The following is a 19,405-nucleotide window of genomic DNA, read 5'->3' on the forward strand; positions in this document are numbered from 1 at the left end:
TATTTTATTTATTTTTTTTTTTTTAAATGTATGCTTCACACCAAAAAGTCCATGAAATACTAATGCAACATTATTCATTATACATCAAAATTAATTATCACAAGAGTGAGCTCCTGATCCTGGTCCCTCAGCGACCCCGTCACAGTGCATTTTTTTCTGGGCTGGCTTTATTGTTAGCATGACTAGAAATTCCTTGTGAGGACATATTGGTCAAAGACCGGCGACTAAATGAATACATGCCGACATACATGAAATTTTAACTGCTAATTAACTGAGTTTCATTCTCAAACCAAAACAGCAACAACCTGAGGAACCATTATTATTATCATCATTATTATTATAGATTAAAAAGGGAAAGTTTGCTCTTGTTTCTGTAGTTTTGGCCTCTACTCCTCTTAACACTTGACACATTTAGTTTAGTTCTAGGAAGTAGGAAGTGGTAAATGATGTGTCTAACAACGGTTCCATGTTTTTGGCTGTGAAGCGAACAGGATGTGAAGCGTTTCCGTCTGCTCACCTTGTCTGAAGCCAGAATCTTGAAGGAGGCCATGACCTGCTCTGCGGTGTCGGTCTCAGCGGTCTCGCGGGTCATGAAGTCGATGAAGGCCTGGAAGGTCACCACGCCCGTGTTGTTGGGGTCCACCAAGGTCATGATGCGAGCAAACTCCACCTCACCCTGTCAGAGGCAAAGGGATTGTATTAGTTTTATATATTGTTTCTAATAATTAGGGAATTTAGGTAAAGCTCTGATCTCTGGCTACTTTTACATCGACTCATTGTGCACAGCAGGAGAACACTGAGATTTCTTAAACAAAATGAAACTAATATCTATTTAAACAATAAGTATTCGAGTCAACATCTTCTGAAAATATTCGTGCTGCACTAACCAGATCGTAACCCATGGAGATGAGGCAGGCGCGGAAGTCGTCTGGGTCCATCATGCCATTTCTCTTCTACAAAGGAAAAACACAACTGTTTTAATTATTGGAACAAATAGATCAGATATAAAATGACAAGTTTCTTCTGTATGATTCTCTTTGTAGACATTAGCTCAGCATTACTGAACAGGCCCGATATATCCAGACAAGAGCCAGGCTAGTTAGACAGGCTAGTTTATAGGGTCAGTGAACGCCTCACCCTGTCGAAGTGGTTGAAGGAGGCCCTGAACTCGTTGAGCTGTTCCTGGCTGATGCCCTTGGCGTCGCGGGTCAGGATCTGGTTCTCCACCTCGTTGATGGTTCTGGCGATGGTGGTGAGCAGCTGCTCCCAGCCCACGCGGACGTGCTGCAGTGGTGGACAGGCAGAGGCAGAGAAAAAGCACTTGAGGCACAGAAACAAGAGGTGGAGGCTCAGCGCGCCATGGTGGCTGCAGTAAAGTCCACCGTACCTCCATGGTGTAGTTGGTGTGCTTGTTGTCGAAGATGAGGGACTCCTGGCTGAGCTGGTGGTCTCCCTCCAGCTTGTCGATGTTGGATTTGTAGTTGATGATGTTCTGCTCGTACTGCTTCAGGCTGTTCATCTGTTCCTCCAGGGAGCCAGCGATGTCCACAGACACGTGGCCGATCTCCTGCGGGCGTACAGAGGCAGGAAACAGGGAGGGGAAGACAAGCATTTCAGTGACATGTGCCATTACCTTATTATAAAGTGGCTCAAATTTCGTTACAGTACCACCGTACCTCCATCTTGGTTTGAATCCAGGGTCCGATGATGTTGGCCTGGGCTGCAAACTGGCGCCTCAGTCTCTCGTTGGCCTGCTGTCTGGCCACCTCCTCCTGGAGCATTTGGTCTCTGAGGGGAACAAGGTGCTTCACCTGCAGGTGGATAAATTAACCACACACAGTCATTAGAAGCTAAAAGCAGACAAATTTGACTTTTTGGTTGATTTAGATGTGAATGAGAGCTCCTTCGTGCTAAAAACACGTAACAAAAGGTACCAAAACAACTCTTCTCTTCAGTGAGTGTAGTTAATTAACATAAATATAGTGATTACAGATTACATCTAGTTGATTCAGTCCAGCTTGTTTAGTTATTTCATGATTCCCACAGAAACAAATCTATTTTTCCAGCACAGTTCTTGCAGTTGCAGTGTGACACACATCTGACTGACAGATTGTGTTCTGCAGTTATTTTGATTTACTCTGGGAGCTTCCAGCCTGCAGTGTTCAGTGTCACTTTAACCTAAATGTACTGTACTATTTCTGACCTGTCGCTATGTATGCAGTGTACTTATTATTAGTCGGATGACCAAATGCAGTGTGAGAGTTTAGGTTGACGTTTCCTGTTTACACAAACCAGAAATAAAAGCAGCTGCTCAGTTGTGGATACATTATAATAACGGTAAATCTATTATTTCTCATGCTCCTCCTCCACGTGGTTTAATCTGACTCACAGTGTCCCACTTATTGCTGATGTCCTGGGGGCTGAGGCTGGTGTAAGGGTTGATTCCGGACAGCTTGATGCCGTAGGTCTGGGCGATCTTCAGGATCTCGTTGTGGATGCCCATGGTGGCCATGCGCTCCTTGTCGGCCTCGGGCAGAGTGGCTTTGAACTGGTCGTGAGCGGTGATCAGACTCTGAAGGAGAACGGAGGAGATTAACAACACCAGCGAAGCATAGACAGACATTTAGAGAATTTATTTTAGGTGGCATCCGAAACATGTTTTACACTATTTCCCTCCATTTGAATGGACAGAAAAAATCTGCCAAAACAGTTCATTCATGTGCAGCTGAATGACTTCCCATGTCAGACATTTGCTCATGAATGTAATCTTGTTTTGCAGCAAACTCTCAAATGTCACATGTCAGAGCTTCCCACTCCCGTCCCATGGGGATCTGCCACAGCATATAAGGTACGGTATCTGCCCGGAGGGACCGCCAGATAAAATAGTCTGTTTTTGAGTGGATTCTGATGTCTGTACCTTGTCATTTATCTATATTTTATGAAGTACATTTTAGTTTTCTGTCAGCCATCAGGCACCTACGATGATTTACTGGATAAATAAAAATGGAACAACTATTTGACACAGGCCTGATTACAAGTATAAGACAACCACATACATATAAAAAAGCCGATCAGTGTGGGGGATGCTGTACCTGGATCTCCTCAATGCTGTGGACGATGAACATGTCCTGCAGGTCCTCCATGGCTCCGTCCATCCAGTTGTTGAAGGGCGCCGCCCTCTTGGCGAACTCAAGGTACAGCTGATCAATAGTCTCCCACAGCTTCTCCACACGCTGCAGACACACACACACACACACACACACACACACACACACACACACACACAGAGTTAAGACTCATATAACAAAAATAAAGGTGTGGACAGAAGCACTGGCTTGTTATGAAAATTAAAGATATTGAAATGAAGTCATTTATTTCTACTGCACTCAGTGGGCGTACTGCATTTCTTCTGTCATCTGATTTTATTTTTAAAAAGCACTTTGGTATCATTTACTGCTGTAACCTCAGCTGTCAGTGTTGAGGTCGTACCTCCAGTGAGTCCCTCCTCTTCTGGGTGAGGGTGCCCAGGTTGTCCCACTGGTCACAGATGCCCTGGCAGCGGGCGTTGACTGTGGCAGCATCGTGGTAGTCCAGCTCACTGGAGGAGAAAACAGAGTGAAACACAGCAACATTAATCATCTTCATCTGATGTACACTCACTGGACACGTCTGTAGGTGCACCAATATCTAATCAGCCGATCATGGGGCAGCAACTCAGTGCATTTAGGCCAAGACGACCTGCTGAACAGGCTGGTTCGACTATTTCACAAACTGCCAATCTGCTGGGATTTTCACATTCAACCATCCGCTGGGTTTACAGAGAATAGTCCAAAGAAAGAGAAAATATCTGGGGAGCGGCAGTGAAAACGACAAAAGAAACTGTGGAACGCACAAGACAGATGTCTAAAGTAATCCAGTATAGTTTCTCACTACCTCATTGTAACAATAAAAACAATGTCGCCAAAACTTTGACTTGCTTTGAGGCATAAAGAAAAAACAGTAAAAATGTCCAAGTTCAGGAAATGTAATGTTCATTCACAAACAACATACCCTCTGACCTTTAAAGGCCCTCAGACAAACTTTTCCCTAAAAGTTTTACTCATTCTCCCCCAAATATCTGGAATCTACATTAAAATATTTAATGCCATGGCATGCAATGGATTTTTATTCTATTCTGCATCTGAGGAGTCATCTGAGAACATTTTGCTTTTCAGTATATAATATCGGCCTTTGAAGTAATAAATGATAAATTATGGGTGGCACGCATACATATTCAGCATTATGGTGCTGAGCAGCTCATATAAGACTGTATATAGCATCAAAGAGATCATCTTAAAACTATCTGGGAAAAGGCCCTGAGGAGTGGTGAGGAATAAGGAAATGATGAGATCAGAGGTTTCAGCTTTTTCACGAACCATCCTTTCATCTTTTTACTCCTCTCATTAATATGCTTTCCACTCATCTGTTGCATCTTTTGTTCTTCGCTGTAATCACGTCCCCGTCTGCTCGCAACATATCCCCCCCATCACGACCATTAGGAGTTAAGAACATGTCAGTCGCTCACTTTCTCCTCTCCCGTCCCTCCTACAGTTTCAGATTAAGCCTCCCTCCCATCTCCATTTCTAGTTTCCCAGCCCATTTACACCGTTTCACCCTCAGTTAGCAGCCTTCTTACTTCAGCTCCTGGGCGATGGCAGCGATCTGTTCCACTCTGTCCTGGTGAGCGGCAAGGTCGCTCTCGAACGCCTCGTGCTTCCTCATCAGAGCTCTGATCTCCATCAGAGAGGCCGACTCGAAGTCCTTCTGGGACAGCAGGTCCTCCTTACCTGAAGCACACAGATGTTTGATCTGCAGTGGAAACATTTCACTACCTGATCCTCACAAGCTCTGAAATTCATTCACTTTGGTCCGTCCTTTGATCCTCTGTCTCCACTCCACTGCTGTTAGCCCTTTTCTCAGACTTACTACCTTTTTGTTATCCCAGGAAATGACTACAGATAGTTCTATCACTATATGACTTTATTGTGTGATGTATCATGATCTTATCAGTTTGTATTGATTATAGTTGGGTATTTGGGTATAAAACAGACATTTTGTATCCAGTAGTTAAACTTTTGAAATGAAAATATTTACATATTCATTGCCTCCATAATTGAGGAGTAGAAGATATCTTTTTAAAACTTTTAAGACTCCAAAATGAATTTATTTGTTTTGATCCCACAATGGGCAAACATAAAATGTCAGGCAATACATTTTGCTTGTATCTCACTCCCTGCAGTCCCTCTGCTCCCCGGCATCCTGGAGATTAGTTTTATCACACCTTTGTGTCGTCCCTACCTCCAGTCCAGGCCTCATGCATAGCGCACTTCTGCTTGAACTTCTCAGCCAGGTGATCGAGTCTCTCCAGGCGGCGGATCTCGGTCAGCAGCCACTCCTCGTAGCCCTTCTCCACCTGCTCCAGACCCTTCCAGGCGTTGGCAATATCCTGGATGAGAGAGAGGTGTTCTCATTACTGTATGCTGAAAGCAAGTTTTCCACCCATGTTTCCGACTTACGTTTGAAGGAACTGAGTGTTCAGGATGTGAATAATGAAATGTATGCCTTGAGAACATTTTAATATCTGTGTAAATGTCTCTGAAATTTGAAATAAGTCCATTATTTGCAAATGAAGAGCAGCTTTGCACTTCAGCTGACTGACAGACTGAAACATGTTCTGTTTAAGTTTCTTTCTTTTCGATACTTGCATGAGCTGCTCTTACATTTTTTCCATCCTTTCCACATATTTTCATTTTAACTCGCCACTGTTGGGAGGACTTTGTTTCTGCAGCTAAGAGAACAATCTTATTTCTGCTGGATCACAAAGCAGAGGGATTTGAAAGGATTCTACTAGCTTTAGGGAATGGAAAACAACATAGGAAGAGGTAATCCATCAACTGATGCAAAGCCTGAAAATCCACAATGACGCTGTGCGGCCGCATTAATACACTGAGCTAAAAATCTGTTGTGCTCACCGACACCATCTTGCCCTCGGAGGGCATGAAGGCGGGCCTGTTGCTGAGCCTCAGCTTGGTTTGCAGGGTGTTGAAGTTGATCTCCAGCTGGCATTTTTCCTGCACACGGGGCGGCTTGTGGATGCGACGGTAGTCACGGAAATCCTCCAGCTTCTGCTGCATGGAGCGCATGGTCTGCTCCGCCACGCGGTTCTCCAGCCAGGGGATGGTGCGGCGGATCCACTCCAGCAGCTACCAAAGGAAGGGAAATGTGCAGATTTATTATTTAATTCTATATTATACATGATCTGTTTCATATCCTGTATACACATATTTTCCCTACTGTCCTACGACTGTAATTCATGTCACAGGTGGTTGATTTCGTCTGTATTAAGACAAAGTTGTCGTTGACTGACTTGAAAAATCTCAACGATTCCCAAGTTTCTTTATGATTGTAAGTATGAAGTATTTTAAAAATAACACAAAGATGTATTTTTATTATATTAGCTGTTCATGTGCTCTTAATCCCAAACACTTTTGCTTTTTTCTGATGTCTAATTAATTGTAAATGAATCTTGGCATTGATACATTTCAGGATTTATGCAGATATTCTGTATATTGTAAATATATATTCTTCTCCACAGTTCTTTAAAGGTTTCTGTAACACTTTGGTCCTTCACTTACATTATTGATTTTGCCCACAGCGGTTTTACAGCCGTGCCGTGTAAAGTCAGTAGGAGGATCAGAAAGTTTAGAGAAAAGTTTAAACTGATGGAGCATTAAAGTGTTATGCAGAGGAGGACGTGCAGCACAGACTGAGCGTGGGAGTATCTGATTGCAGCGGTTTCTCACCTCGCTGGCCAGCTTCTCGTACTCCTCCATCAGTTTCTCATTCTCCTGGTTGACGGCCAACACCTTGCAGATACGGTTGGCAGCTGTCTCGGCCTGAAAGAGGGAGAGAGGAACAATTCATATACGTTTACAATGCATCGTATCGCTCACATTTATTCATTAGTGGCGCTGTTATATTATGCATCATGTGCTTTATTCAATAAAGAGTGATGTGTTAGCATAAACTGTTAAGACACAAAGAAAATAGGTCCAAAGAGCCTTTCAAAATATAAAATATAGTACTACAACATCAACAGAAAATGTCCTCTGACCTGTTCAGCACCAGCGAAGGCGTGGTAGAAGCAGGACACGTAGGTCATGATGGCCTTCTCATCAGGTTTGGGTGTGTTCACAATATCTGAGGGTGGGAAAATAATGATCACAGTTAATATTAAAATACAATAAACTGAAAAAAGCTCCAATAAAGTCAAATTATTATTAGACCAAGTGTAAAAATTACTGTTACCTTAAAGCAGCTTTTTTAGGTTAGATTTTGAAGTATTATGAAAAATAAAATGACTTGAAGATCTATCTATACTTTTGGTTGCTAACATGATCGCTAGCATAAAGTAAAAAACAATGATTTACTGTTGTAATTGTTGTCATTTTAGCCTTTCTGCCGACAAATAAACACAGTTATGGAGGTCAGAACCATCAGTAGTTCAATAGATGCTTTTAAATGTTTCAACATGCATTAATATTTTAATACAAATGGCTGAAAGAACGACCCCTCGTCCCTGTACCATCTGCCATTGTGTACTGTACTTTGCGGCAGTGGAGCTTATTGGTGTGCGGCGGCACTAACACAACAAGTTCCTGCAGAGGTTTGTCATTCGGTTTGGTTTTTTTTTTTCAGGATTTTGTTTCACAGTTTCACCTTCAGCATCAAGCATCTTGGGGATGTCCAGGAACTTCTCAGCCACCTCGAAGGCAGTGTTCAGGTTACCAATAGGGTCATCCTACGGGGAGATAACACTCACTGTAAGACACGCACATGTAGGAGTGCACTGGGTTTGTCAAGAAAGATCACTTTTACTTTGACTCCAGTTAGACAAGAATCATAGTAACAGTATCATGGTCCACGCTGAGAGGAAGAAGACGACGGAAAAGGGGATTCATACACTGTATTAAATCAGTTTTATAAAGCCATGTTGGCTTTATAAAAACAACTTTTGGACAGAATGTGTGAACATTTTCGTGTTCCAAACATGAGCCGCTGGCTTATGTAAAAGACTGTAAGTTTGGACATGTACAGGATACTAAATCGCTTGTATCACATCAACAAAAGATTAGATATAGCTTTCCTGTGTTTGAACTGGGTTATCAGATACTGGTCATGCTGGTCACTGTACTGTGAGTATTTTCACAGCAAAGCAAAAGCAAAGAAACTGGGTGGTGAAATAAAAGATCTATGAACAGGTAAAAGGAGACCGATTGTGATGCTGAGTATCAGTTGTCATAATTCAGTACCAAGAGAACAAATAAAACAAATCAGCAGAGGAAGACAGGAGAAAAAAAGGAAGGAAGGACACCTTTCTCAGTTTGGAGTAGTCAATGAGGTCGGGTCTGTGTCTGTGGATGAGGGCGCACAGAGCCAGGCCGTCCTTCCAACTGAGCCACGAGAACAGGAGGAGGAAAACGAAGAGAGAGACACCAAAGAGGAAGGAGGGAAGATTCATGAGACAGAAGGAGGATGACGAGGGAACAAGAGGGGAAAGAAAAAAGAAAGAAAAGGTAGGTAAGAAAACAGGATGGGGAGAGGTGTTACATGAAAACACAGAGTCACCAACAGATTTGGAAAAGAGAGGAAAAAAACACATGGTAAAACATATAATTTAAGAGAAACAAAAAAGGTGGTTGCAGCTCCCTGTTGATGCCACAGTTCGGCGTTGTAGACCCACCTGATGTGGAAGTTCTGCACGTTGACGTTCCTGTAGGGGGCAGTCTTCCTCTGGCACCACAGCAGCAGACCCTCCTTAGCAGAGGTCTCTAGAGAGAGAAACAGAAGGTTGTAGCACACATTAAATAAAAAGGCATCATTTTATTCAAGCATTATAAATAACAGGAGGGAAAACAGGGGCCACTTTTCAGAAAAATGTCCGAGAAGCAGGATGAAAGGATGATGGGTAAAAGAAATTCGGGCTTGTGAACTAAATGGTGAAAAATAGATAAATTGTAGAAATAAATGCCAACAAAAAAATCAGGATAAAGATTTTGTATGAAAAGGGAGACTCATTTTGTCTGTAACTGATATATCTCTCTTTCCTTTTTAAGTAGAGCTAATGCAGCCGAAGGATGAAAGGTAATTTCCTGCACTAGTGGAGAGAAGAGGCGTTGTGAGACGTTAGGAGGAGGGTGAAGGCGAAGGAAGTCAGGCTATATGACAGCAGAAGATATTGACGAGCAGGGGCAATAAAAGGAGAGGTAGAGAGGATGACTCGAGGAGGAGGGTCAGGCGTGTGTGAGGAAGGACAAGGTGAACAAGAGTCTTTAAAAACAACAATTCATTGTGGGTTTACCTGCCCGACTACATGAAGGTTAAATAAAATGACACGAGGTGCAGATGATGGGCTGAATCCTATATGATGATTTACTGCACACAACTATTCCACAAATCCAACGATGTGGTAAATATACATCAGTAAAATCTGAGCGGATGCAGAATCACATATGTTTAATGTATTTTGTGCGTGTGGTATTCTGTGATGTTTACGTTTGGCCTCTAAAGTGCAAACATTTCTTGACTTTTGTGCTGTTTGAAGACAGAAGACGTACTCAGTGAGAGTTTGAGTGCAAAAACATCAAGTGAGATTGTGATCGTGACGCGACAAACATTTAAAACTGGGTCTGTGTGCTGTGTTCACATCAGTCCTCATTTGGACCAATTTCAAGGAACATTTTGACATTTTGGGAGACATGCTTATTCGCTTTCTTGCCAGCACCACTCTCATATCTGTCGGTTTACATAACTTGTAAACAGCAAGTCAGGCTCTTTCAAAATCCAGAACCTGCAGGTTTAAAGGCCACTAATTAACACGTTATATCTCGTGTTTTTAATTCGTACAAAACCTAAAAACAAAAGCGCGCACACAAACAAACCTTCCACAGAGATGTCCTGGATGGCGAAGCGCAGGATGATGGTCCAGATCATACCAAGGGTCATCTTCACGTTACCGTCAACGATTTCTGTAAAAACAGATGCCCACACATGTAAAACAAACCATGGCAATAGACACAACATAAAAGACTGGCAGCAGGCCTCTCAGTCATGACTCTCTACGAGGGTAGAAGTTCTGCGTCTGCTATTGAAACAAGTTTAATTGTACGCCTTTTGAAGCTATTGCTGTTGAGACAAATTGAATTTCACGCGGCCTGAAGGCTCCAAAGGAATCTTGGCTGCAATTAGAGTGAGAAAAATTGAAGTCAGACAAAAACTCGCTAACTGCTTTTGAAGTGCCGTGATGTGAACATTGCACGAGAAAACGTCTCAGCGTGTTTTCATGAACTCTCGGTCTGAACATTTTCTTACCCTGCTGAGCATTTAGTCAGTTTAACCTCAGAGTCGAGCAGATTTAAAGGGCTTACAGACTGAATCAGAGCAACGAGAACACTTTCACTGTTCAAAACATGCTGTTATTATCCAGACCTTCTGGAAGGACGTAGGAACAATAATTTCAAATATTCTGGGTTTTAGTTTCAGCTCAACCTTTACATTTCTTTACTTTGGTCATATTCCTAAAAAATGGCATTTACCTGTTAAAGATTTTGCTGGCTGCAAGTAAAAAGGCCATTACAAAAAAAAAACAGTCCTACTGCTGGCCTTTTTGTTAATATTGTTAAACATCTACATCTCTTAGAACAGATGACCCACTCCATACGACTCCACAAAGAACTGGGGAAAAAAACGGTGGGAAAAATGTTGTATTTATTTACCTAATGAGACAGATGTTTAACTTTACTGTGTGTGACAGTACATCGTAAAGCTAATGCTAATGCTAAACTTGCATTGACTCACTCTCATCCCATGACCCCATATGTTCGTTCTGTATTGTGTTTGTTTACTCTTGCCAATGCTGTTATTATTCCTGTTTTGGTTGTTGCTTTTCCCTCTAGCTGTTTTTACCTCTTCTGTTCTCACACTGCAGTGTCTGTCCTCTCTCAATTTGTATGATAAACGTTTTAAATGATAACATTAATGGCAGGAAAGGTGGGTTTATACAGTGAGTTAATCCTGGAGAGCTTCGAATATAGAGTTTATGGTCATTTAGAGGTAAATATTGTAGAATAAATCAAAATCACTTAATTCCTCATGTTCGTTCCCAGTTGGATTAGCGGTAGTTTACTTTCCTGTCACTGCCAACTCATCTGAATTCTCCTGACGCTGTGAACTTCACCGGCCATCTGGTGCTCAGAAACACGTCCAAGAAATGCAAATACTGTGTGACCTTGGTATATTAATTAAAAGAGATGAAACCAGGTAGCACAGGGGGGGAAATAATCGAGGGGAAGTTGTTAGTCAAAGCAGGACTCACCCTCAGCACCGATAGACACCAGTTTGACCCCCTTGCTGCAGATGAAGTCCAGGGCTTTATTCACGTTGGCGATCTTGTGGAAACGCATCTTGCCTTTGTCGGGTTTGGGCAGCCTCTCGCCTGAAAGACAAGAAAAATATTTACTATAGCTGGAACGATCAATCAACAGAAGACTAATTTGATTTGATTCTAATGTTCAAGCTAAAATCCTTTCTGCTCTGAAAAATGGTGATGGACATTTTCTGACACTTTATTGACCAAACAAGAAAATAATCTAGATATTAATCAATAATGAAAATAGCCATTACTTAAAGCACTAATAACTATATTTTCATCACTGTTTGTCCTTCAGTATGTTTTGTTTCAGCTCAGGCTCTCAGAAAATCTGCCTTTCATAAAGCAACATGGACAACATTTATGTTGTTTGGCTAACATTGCTATGGGTGACTCAACAGTCAGCTTGTGTCTTTTCACCTTCATTTTTACCTCCAAGTGTGTTTGTTTACTGGTTTAAAAGTCACTCCTCGTCCTTGTATCTTGGAAATGATGCTAACGACTAAAATGTTAGCAGAAGTGAGAAAAATTATGGCTAAAATGGTGAAGGATGAAAGGTGAATGTGACAGATGAGTAAGACTCTACAAAGAAAATGACAAAAACAAGCAGCTGTGACAAAATAGCAAAAATCCAATCTTTTCCAATCTAGAAGACTTTCCAAACAGCATTATATCCTGAAAGAACACAGTACATCAACCACCATGACTCACTAAGTAAACAAATGTGTGTGTGTGTGTGTGTGTGTTGATGAGATGCACCTGATATGACCTCCAGCAGCAGCATGAGTTTGAGGCCATTTCTGAAATCCTCTTCAATGTTCTCGATCTGTGTCCCGGCCTTCCTCAAGTGGGAGTTACACCAAGCCGTGAAGGTCTGAGAGAAGACAGAGAGTGTATCACTGTCACCTTTGGGACTGTGTGACAAATACACTCACCGACACTGACAGCAAGCACCATCGCTTCACCTGCATCACACACACACACACACACACACACACACACACATAGCTTGATGTTTCCCTTTCGAGAGCAGGGTCAAAACTGCTTAGCGAGGCCTGAACTGTCCGCTTCAATCTGTGACCTCGCTATCGCTGTGGCCGCTGCCGTGAGAGAGCACATACACTGCGAGACATTTGTGTCAGTTTGACACGGCGCTGCTGACTCGGCAGTCCTGATGAAGTTGAACCTGACTTCTGGTATATATCATTACTTGGTTGGTTTGTAGGGTTTAAGCATCATTTACTGTCAGGAGTGTGACCTTCGCTGCAGTATGCATGAGGAGGTGTAGTTCAGAAACTTTCAACGATTAGCTGATTTTAAAAAATGAATGAATCATCTTGTTTTTCGACATTATTTTTAATGAATTTCATGATTCTTGTCAAACAAAGTAAAACAACGAACTTAAAAGCACTGATCACATAAGAATAAAAGCACATAAATCAGTTAATTAAAAAAAAGAAGAAGAAAGAACAGAACAAAGTCTGTCATAAAATCTGTTGGGATTCAGAAAGCCTGCAAACTTGAGCTCTGTGAATATTTTAGATTTTTCACTTTTTTCTGACACTTTGAGGACATAACTAACTGATTAAACAAAATGATTTAGAATAGCTTCATCAATAAAGAAAATAAACATTGGGATGAAAATATTATAATGAAGCTTTTTGTATAGCTGCTGGTTTGCTGATTATTTTTTGTATGTAACAGCAGAGTTTTTTTTTCCTTTTTATCAAACACTAGGCTATTAGTAAGACGCGGTTATAGTGTCTCTGACCAGCTGACTTCAGCTTATTTGTCATCAAACTGAAGACAGCAGGACAGATCTGATCTGACCTGAGACACATCAGGCCGGTCTGTTATAAATCTGCCTCTGTGGGAGACATCTGATTACTGGGGTTTATTCATCCTGTGCAACATGACCTCATTTCCAAACTATTTTTTCATTATTCATTTCTGTTGCCATTACAGCTGAAGCAATTAGTCAATATATTAGTCAACAGAAAATTAATCTGCAGCTACTTTGAAAATTTAATCATTGTTTGAGTTAAGAGGAAATCTGCTCTATAAATGTGAGGATTTGCTACTTTTCTCTCTTTTATATCATTGTAAACTTTTTGGTTTTGGACTTTGAAACATTTGGAGACGTCACCTAGAGTTTTGGAAAAATAATCCATAATGAGAGTAATTGTTAGTTGCAGCCATAATTGCCATTGTACTAATTAACTGTACAGAGTAACAGGTTTGGTGTTGGGTTACCTGCTATCGGGTCCCAGATCTGGTCCTAATTCTGTTTCGTGACGAGCATTTGTGCAAGAGTAGGTGCTGCGTCTTTTAAAAGCCAGATTTCTCATTTAGAAACCAAGCTGTTCATTAGGTGCTGGTGCTGTGCGTTATGTGCACAGTGCAGACGGTGATGTAAATGGCTCTTGGCCGCTGAGTGCTTCCTTTTGGTCTGTCTGGAAAATTGCCTAATGGCGTCGGTTAGGCACGTAGGGGACAATTCAATTGGTTCCATCAGGCCATTCAATCAATCGCTGAATGGTATTTTGAGAGGCTTTCATGGCGTTTAGCTTCAAATGTGACTACGGGATGTGTGTGTTCAAAATCAAGAGCAGGAGTGTGTGTTAGGGCTGCTGCTGTGGAGCCAAAACTTTGCCAGGGTTTGGAGGATGTGTGGGTGTAGAAGCAGAATAAGTACATGAGCTGAATAACTAACTACAGATGATAGTGTGGGCGGAGTGAGGACAGAGAGACAGAGCAGAGAGAGAGAGATGTATAAATTAGCAATGAGGCAGGGTTTAATGCTCAGTAGGTGACAGCATAAATTTTCCATTTCAGCAGAGTACATTAAAAAAATCTAGAAATCAAAGTGTATATGTCCTTGTACAGTATGTGGGTGTTTGTTTATATTACGTGTGCTTCCATGTCTATCGCCTGCACTCGAGCGTGACTGTAGGTCCACAGGGGTGGACAGAGAGGCAAAGCACCAGAGACAGACATACATGAGATGGTGACAGGGAGAGGGGGAAGAGAAAGGAAGTGGTGTTTTTAACTGAGAGGGACAAGACGCTAGCAACTGAGAGACACAGTAGAGAAACAGAGTGGAGAAGAAAGTGCGTTGAAAGGAGAAACTACACGTTTCTACAGAGCTGAAACGGTTATTTGATTAGTTGATCATCAGGAAATTCATAGACTCCAAAAATTACACCTCGTTCCAGCTTCTCAATTCTGCAGCTTTTCTGCTTTTTTCCATCCTTTACCATAATTAACTGATCCAGTAATTTATTTGGGTTTGGACTGTAATAATAATAATAAAAATAATAAGATTATTGCTTTTTTGTGAGTTGGATTTGGTGCCAAAATCTAATGGTTTCTTCTTTGACCCGTGCAACAGCTTTCCACCAAGTTTCATAAAAAAAATCACGCCAGACGCTTTTCTGTAATCCTGCTGACAGACAAAAAAAAATCTCTTTAGTGAAGAAAAACTGACACATAAGAGGTACATGGTATATGGAAACACTAAGTTACAGACAAGTCAGTTAAAAGTACCATAAATTGCTCCAGACCAATTATAATTTGGTATAATTTGAGCTCTTTTCATTATGTAATCTTGACTCTATTCGTATTTTGAGGTACTTGTACTTTGCTTGAGTATTTACATCTTATGCTACTTTATACTTTTACTTCACTACATTATCGAGGGAAATATTGTACTTTTTATTCCCCTACATTTATTTGATACCTGTAGTTACACTGAAGAGTATTTTAGAGAGACATAAACTAAATTACCTGCTGGTATTTCTTACTTCTTTCACTACTGGTTGTGGCTTATGAAAACATGCCGAGTTGCATTTTCTTTCACAAGTTTCACTCCAAATTTGCATTTGGACAGAAAAGCACGCTGTCCCGCCTGTGAAACATTATTTGATTCAAAGTGAATATCAGAATTTGAGGGCCAAAGAAAGACACTCGTAGAAAGAGACGGAGAGAGGCAGCCATGTGGAGAAGTGAGAGGAGTGACAGGAATGCCCAGGCCATGGTGTAATTTGAGGTAAGGGTCTGGAGAGGAGAAGAGGCCGCCTGTCCAACCAGCCGGGGTCCCAGCAGGTGCTTGTCTCCTTTGCCATGCATGACCAAATTTAGACAGGCTCCTAATCCAGCACACACAGGCCACCAGGCCAAGGCAGAGGGGAGACGGAGAGGAAGGTGTGTGACGGACGAAGGAGGACGTAGAGAGCAGAAGGAGCACGGAGAAGGGGGTGGGTGGGTGGGTGGGTGGGGGCTAAATTAGGTAGAAGAGGAGGAGAAAAGAAAAGTGGAGGGAGGGTGGCGGAGGGCAAGGAGGAGGACGAGGCGGCGGCGGTGGAGGCTAAATCGGGTTGCTATGAGACACCACCGAACAGCTGAGAAGGCAGGATTCCTGAGGTAAACTGTAAGAGTCCAAGACGGAGAGAGAGAAGAGGAGGAGGAGGAGAGAAAGGGGAGGAAGGAATGGATTGAAGAATATGACGGCACATAAAATAATAACTCGAGAAAGTGTGGGTAAGATGAGAGAGGTGAAACCTCGCCAACATCAAAGGAATGCTGTTAGAGACTAAACTGACGGTAATTGAAATCAAGGATTCACTTAACTTACTGTAATAAATCTGGAAATACAAACATAACTAAATTCAGAGAGCTTAACAGACCACCGCAGGATAAAAAAAAAAAAACTATTATCTGCCATACCTGTGATAAGTAAGCTATTATTTCTATTCCTCTGCATGGATCGCTCTATTATCTCATCCCTTGGGTTTGTTTTAATGCCTGTGGTTGTCTACAGAGTCCACTGGCATGAAGTCACCCTCCATCCTGGCATCACCCCCCTCCCTCCTCTCCTCCCCGCTCTGTCTATCCACACCTGTCGGTCTGGCCTGGTTCAGCTCAGCCGGGGCCTTTTTTTACAGGTCCTTCTTGTAAAATGAGGTCACGGTAGCCCAGTTGAATGCCGGTCATAACTACACTCCCTCTCCAATGGGGAATCAGGGCTGCTGACCCTCAATACAGCTGACACGCACATACACACATGTTCCCACACACACACACACACACCTTCCCATTTGAACAGGCTCAGAGCTCCTAATAATGCCAGCTCGCTTGGCTGTCCATCAAAGAGCTGATGCAACCACAGCGTTGCCTGGAGTTACTGCTGCCGGCCTCAGAGGGGAAGCCATGAGCAAGAATCATTTTTCTGAGGAGACCTGTTCAGTACCAGCACTTCATATTTTATCTCAGCAGAGCTGGGATGTAGTTTGGTTGGAGTGGGAACTAATATCATAAAAAGGTAGAAGGTGGGAGTAAAACACACCAAAGAGCTTCTCCAAAGAGCAAATGTTGCCCCGAGATATGATTTTAAAAAGGGATATTTAGCCCTTTTTCACTATTAGAAAGAATATACATGGAAGATCCATGATGAAGCAAATAGCAGAAAATAAGGGGTAACATGTTTCAGTTTAACAAATCTAGATTAGAGAATTTAAATATCGAACCATAATAATTTATCCTAATATATTTTTCTTCTAATTTGATCTACACAATTAGGCGGGACTAATTACACCAACTAAAACAAACTTTATTTTCATTGTGGACTCAGGACTACGCTGCTCCTTCGTTGCTCTCTCACCTTGGATTATGTTTTGTTTACCTATGACACAACTCTCACCACAGTGTGGAGACGCAAAAATGGCCTCCGCAGCTGACCTGTAGTACCAGTCCAACACACACATACACACATACTCAACCCTTCTGTTGTAGCCGACCTGATTATTAGCCCAGACTGAGTGTTACTCCTGCTATGTCAAGGTGCTCTTTACACCCACAGAGCTCAGGTTCTCCATCTCAGACCATCCTGACACAGAAATAAAGCATCAGACTTCACACTTCTGCCAAGACTGATAATTACTGTACGTGAACCTGTAGGACGGTCTTAATTTACACGTAGCCTCGTAGCAATTTTTTGACATAGTGTGCTGATTTAATTATGCTTGTCTTCAGTAGCTGATTTCCCTAATTAGCACCTTCAATCAGGACGGACGATCTAATTAGGGAAATATGCTGGTGTAGTGTTTGACTGGAATGAAAACTTGCATACCGATCTGGCTTACAGGGGACGCTGCCTGCACATATCCATCTACAGTTCCTCATTATCTCTGCGTTGCTTTATGCTCATGTGTTTAAAGATTTGGTGCACTTTAGACTCGATGACACAAGGCTACTGTAGGGGCCTGTAGTGTCCTGCTCTGAGTGAAAATATGAGGTGTATTATGCAGAAAACAATAAGCAGAGCTTTTAAGAAGGGGCTACTTCTAAAGCACATGGGGCACAAATGCAGTTTAAAAAATCTATAGTCATTGGTTTTACTGTATGAAGCCTATATCAGCTGAGTTAAGTATCTTGGAGAATCATCTTGTGTGCCCATGATGGATTAAGACAGGACACTTTTATTGCAGCTTTGAACATTAAGCCCATAACCTCATTATTTCAAGTCCAGTTAGTTTCAATAAAAGTCCTGATGTAGGACTTAGGATGCACACAGAGGTATTCTGTTTCATTCTCTACTCATTCTTCTATTGGGTTTTTTTTGTTTGGTGTTGGAGCCCTTGAACCCATTCTTATGACGTATTTAGACAATCTAAATATGTCATTTTAATAGTAACAATAACACATTGTATATATACAACTACAACAAGATGTCTACATTGTTGGAATAAAAATATCAATATAAAAATGCAATTTTCAGCACTTAAAATGCAGAAAATCTGATAAAAATCAATTGTTTATTCCCTTCCCTTCCATTTGTAATGCGTCACTATGAATTAATTGCTATGTATAAGTAAAAGGGTTTAGGTTAAATGCATGCAGTTGTTATATATACAGTAACTGTGCTCATCTTAATACAACACAAGTATTTATGTCTCACTGCCAGTGTAAAAATAGTCTGCCTGCAAGGTTAACTCCATTCACACCTGTCCACTACAACTACCTCTGTCACACACCTGTTCACAAGTCATGTCCTGGACTCACTCACGCACACACACATCCACGTGAGCCACATAAACAAATCACAGCCCACTTACAATAATAGCAGCATATAAAAACACTGTGTTCTTTTGTTTATAAGGTCACTATGTTTGTGATGCACGAGGACGCAATTTAACAAAGACCAAGAAAGATCACAAATGCACACACGGAAAAACGTTTTCAAAGGTAGATCGAATGATAACGAAAAGATGTCTTATGACGTGTAGTCTGGGATCTGAGAAAATACTGCAATGAGTATGAACATTATTAAACTATTAATCTACTTTCAACACAAACTATACCCACAAATCTCCCAAACCCAGCCTAAATAGTCCAAGTTGCAGCTTAAAGCCAAACCCTGAGGCCACATTGTAATAATAGCTCAATAATTTTGGACCTTCAGACTACCAGTCTGACACTAATGAGTGTGTGCAAAGAGAAGGAAAATGTGCACCCTTTCTCCACAGCGAATGAAACTGCAGCTCCCACTGTCAACAAATCACAGGTCAGTAGTTATTAAAAACAGACACAAAACACAGAGGAGTCTAGCTTCCCTGTATTGTTATGCCAACTCATCTGAGTTATTGCATTTACAGGCAATAAGAATCTAATTTCATTCCAAAAGGAGACAGCCAAATATCTAAATGAAAGTATTTCAGGTTTATATGACTCTATTAAAATGTTTCTAAAAGTTAAGATACAGTAAATAATTGAAGACCACCGTCTACAAAATACAAACTTCAAGTGTGTGCTCTCCTTTTCAAAATTCAGTTATAATGCTGAAAATTATCTCGCTCTTTCAGTCGTTTAAATTATTGACTGACATGAAACTTCCCATTATTACTGGCCCCTCTGAAAGGCTCAGTGGGGTGCTATGAACTG

At 41.6% G+C, this 19,405-nt stretch overlaps 1 protein-coding gene across 1 annotated transcript in view; it reads right to left on the minus strand.

Moving 5' to 3' along the window:
- The window catches only part of actn3b (actinin alpha 3b), a 33,624-nt gene that overhangs the window by 1,693 nt on the left and 12,526 nt on the right, over positions 1 to 19,405 (minus strand). The window contains exons 2-20 of the mRNA XM_070854788.1: positions 12,227 to 12,341; positions 11,414 to 11,533; positions 9,981 to 10,067; positions 8,783 to 8,870; positions 8,414 to 8,492; positions 7,759 to 7,840; positions 7,154 to 7,239; positions 6,843 to 6,935; positions 6,012 to 6,242; positions 5,338 to 5,485; positions 4,676 to 4,826; positions 3,490 to 3,598; positions 3,093 to 3,233; positions 2,390 to 2,572; positions 1,677 to 1,811; positions 1,388 to 1,567; positions 1,138 to 1,284; positions 888 to 953; positions 518 to 676 (exon numbers count right to left, since the gene is read on the minus strand). Coding sequence (XP_070710889.1) covers positions 518 to 676; positions 888 to 953; positions 1,138 to 1,284; positions 1,388 to 1,567; positions 1,677 to 1,811; positions 2,390 to 2,572; positions 3,093 to 3,233; positions 3,490 to 3,598; positions 4,676 to 4,826; positions 5,338 to 5,485; positions 6,012 to 6,242; positions 6,843 to 6,935; positions 7,154 to 7,239; positions 7,759 to 7,840; positions 8,414 to 8,492; positions 8,783 to 8,870; positions 9,981 to 10,067; positions 11,414 to 11,533; positions 12,227 to 12,341 — 2,400 coding nt within the window. The remainder of the gene's footprint in view (positions 1 to 517; positions 677 to 887; positions 954 to 1,137; positions 1,285 to 1,387; positions 1,568 to 1,676; positions 1,812 to 2,389; positions 2,573 to 3,092; positions 3,234 to 3,489; positions 3,599 to 4,675; positions 4,827 to 5,337; positions 5,486 to 6,011; positions 6,243 to 6,842; positions 6,936 to 7,153; positions 7,240 to 7,758; positions 7,841 to 8,413; positions 8,493 to 8,782; positions 8,871 to 9,980; positions 10,068 to 11,413; positions 11,534 to 12,226; positions 12,342 to 19,405) is intronic.

This window comes from Pempheris klunzingeri, chromosome 23, assembly GCF_042242105.1.
Source record: "Pempheris klunzingeri isolate RE-2024b chromosome 23, fPemKlu1.hap1, whole genome shotgun sequence".
NCBI classification, from domain to species: domain Eukaryota; kingdom Metazoa; phylum Chordata; class Actinopteri; order Acropomatiformes; family Pempheridae; genus Pempheris; species Pempheris klunzingeri.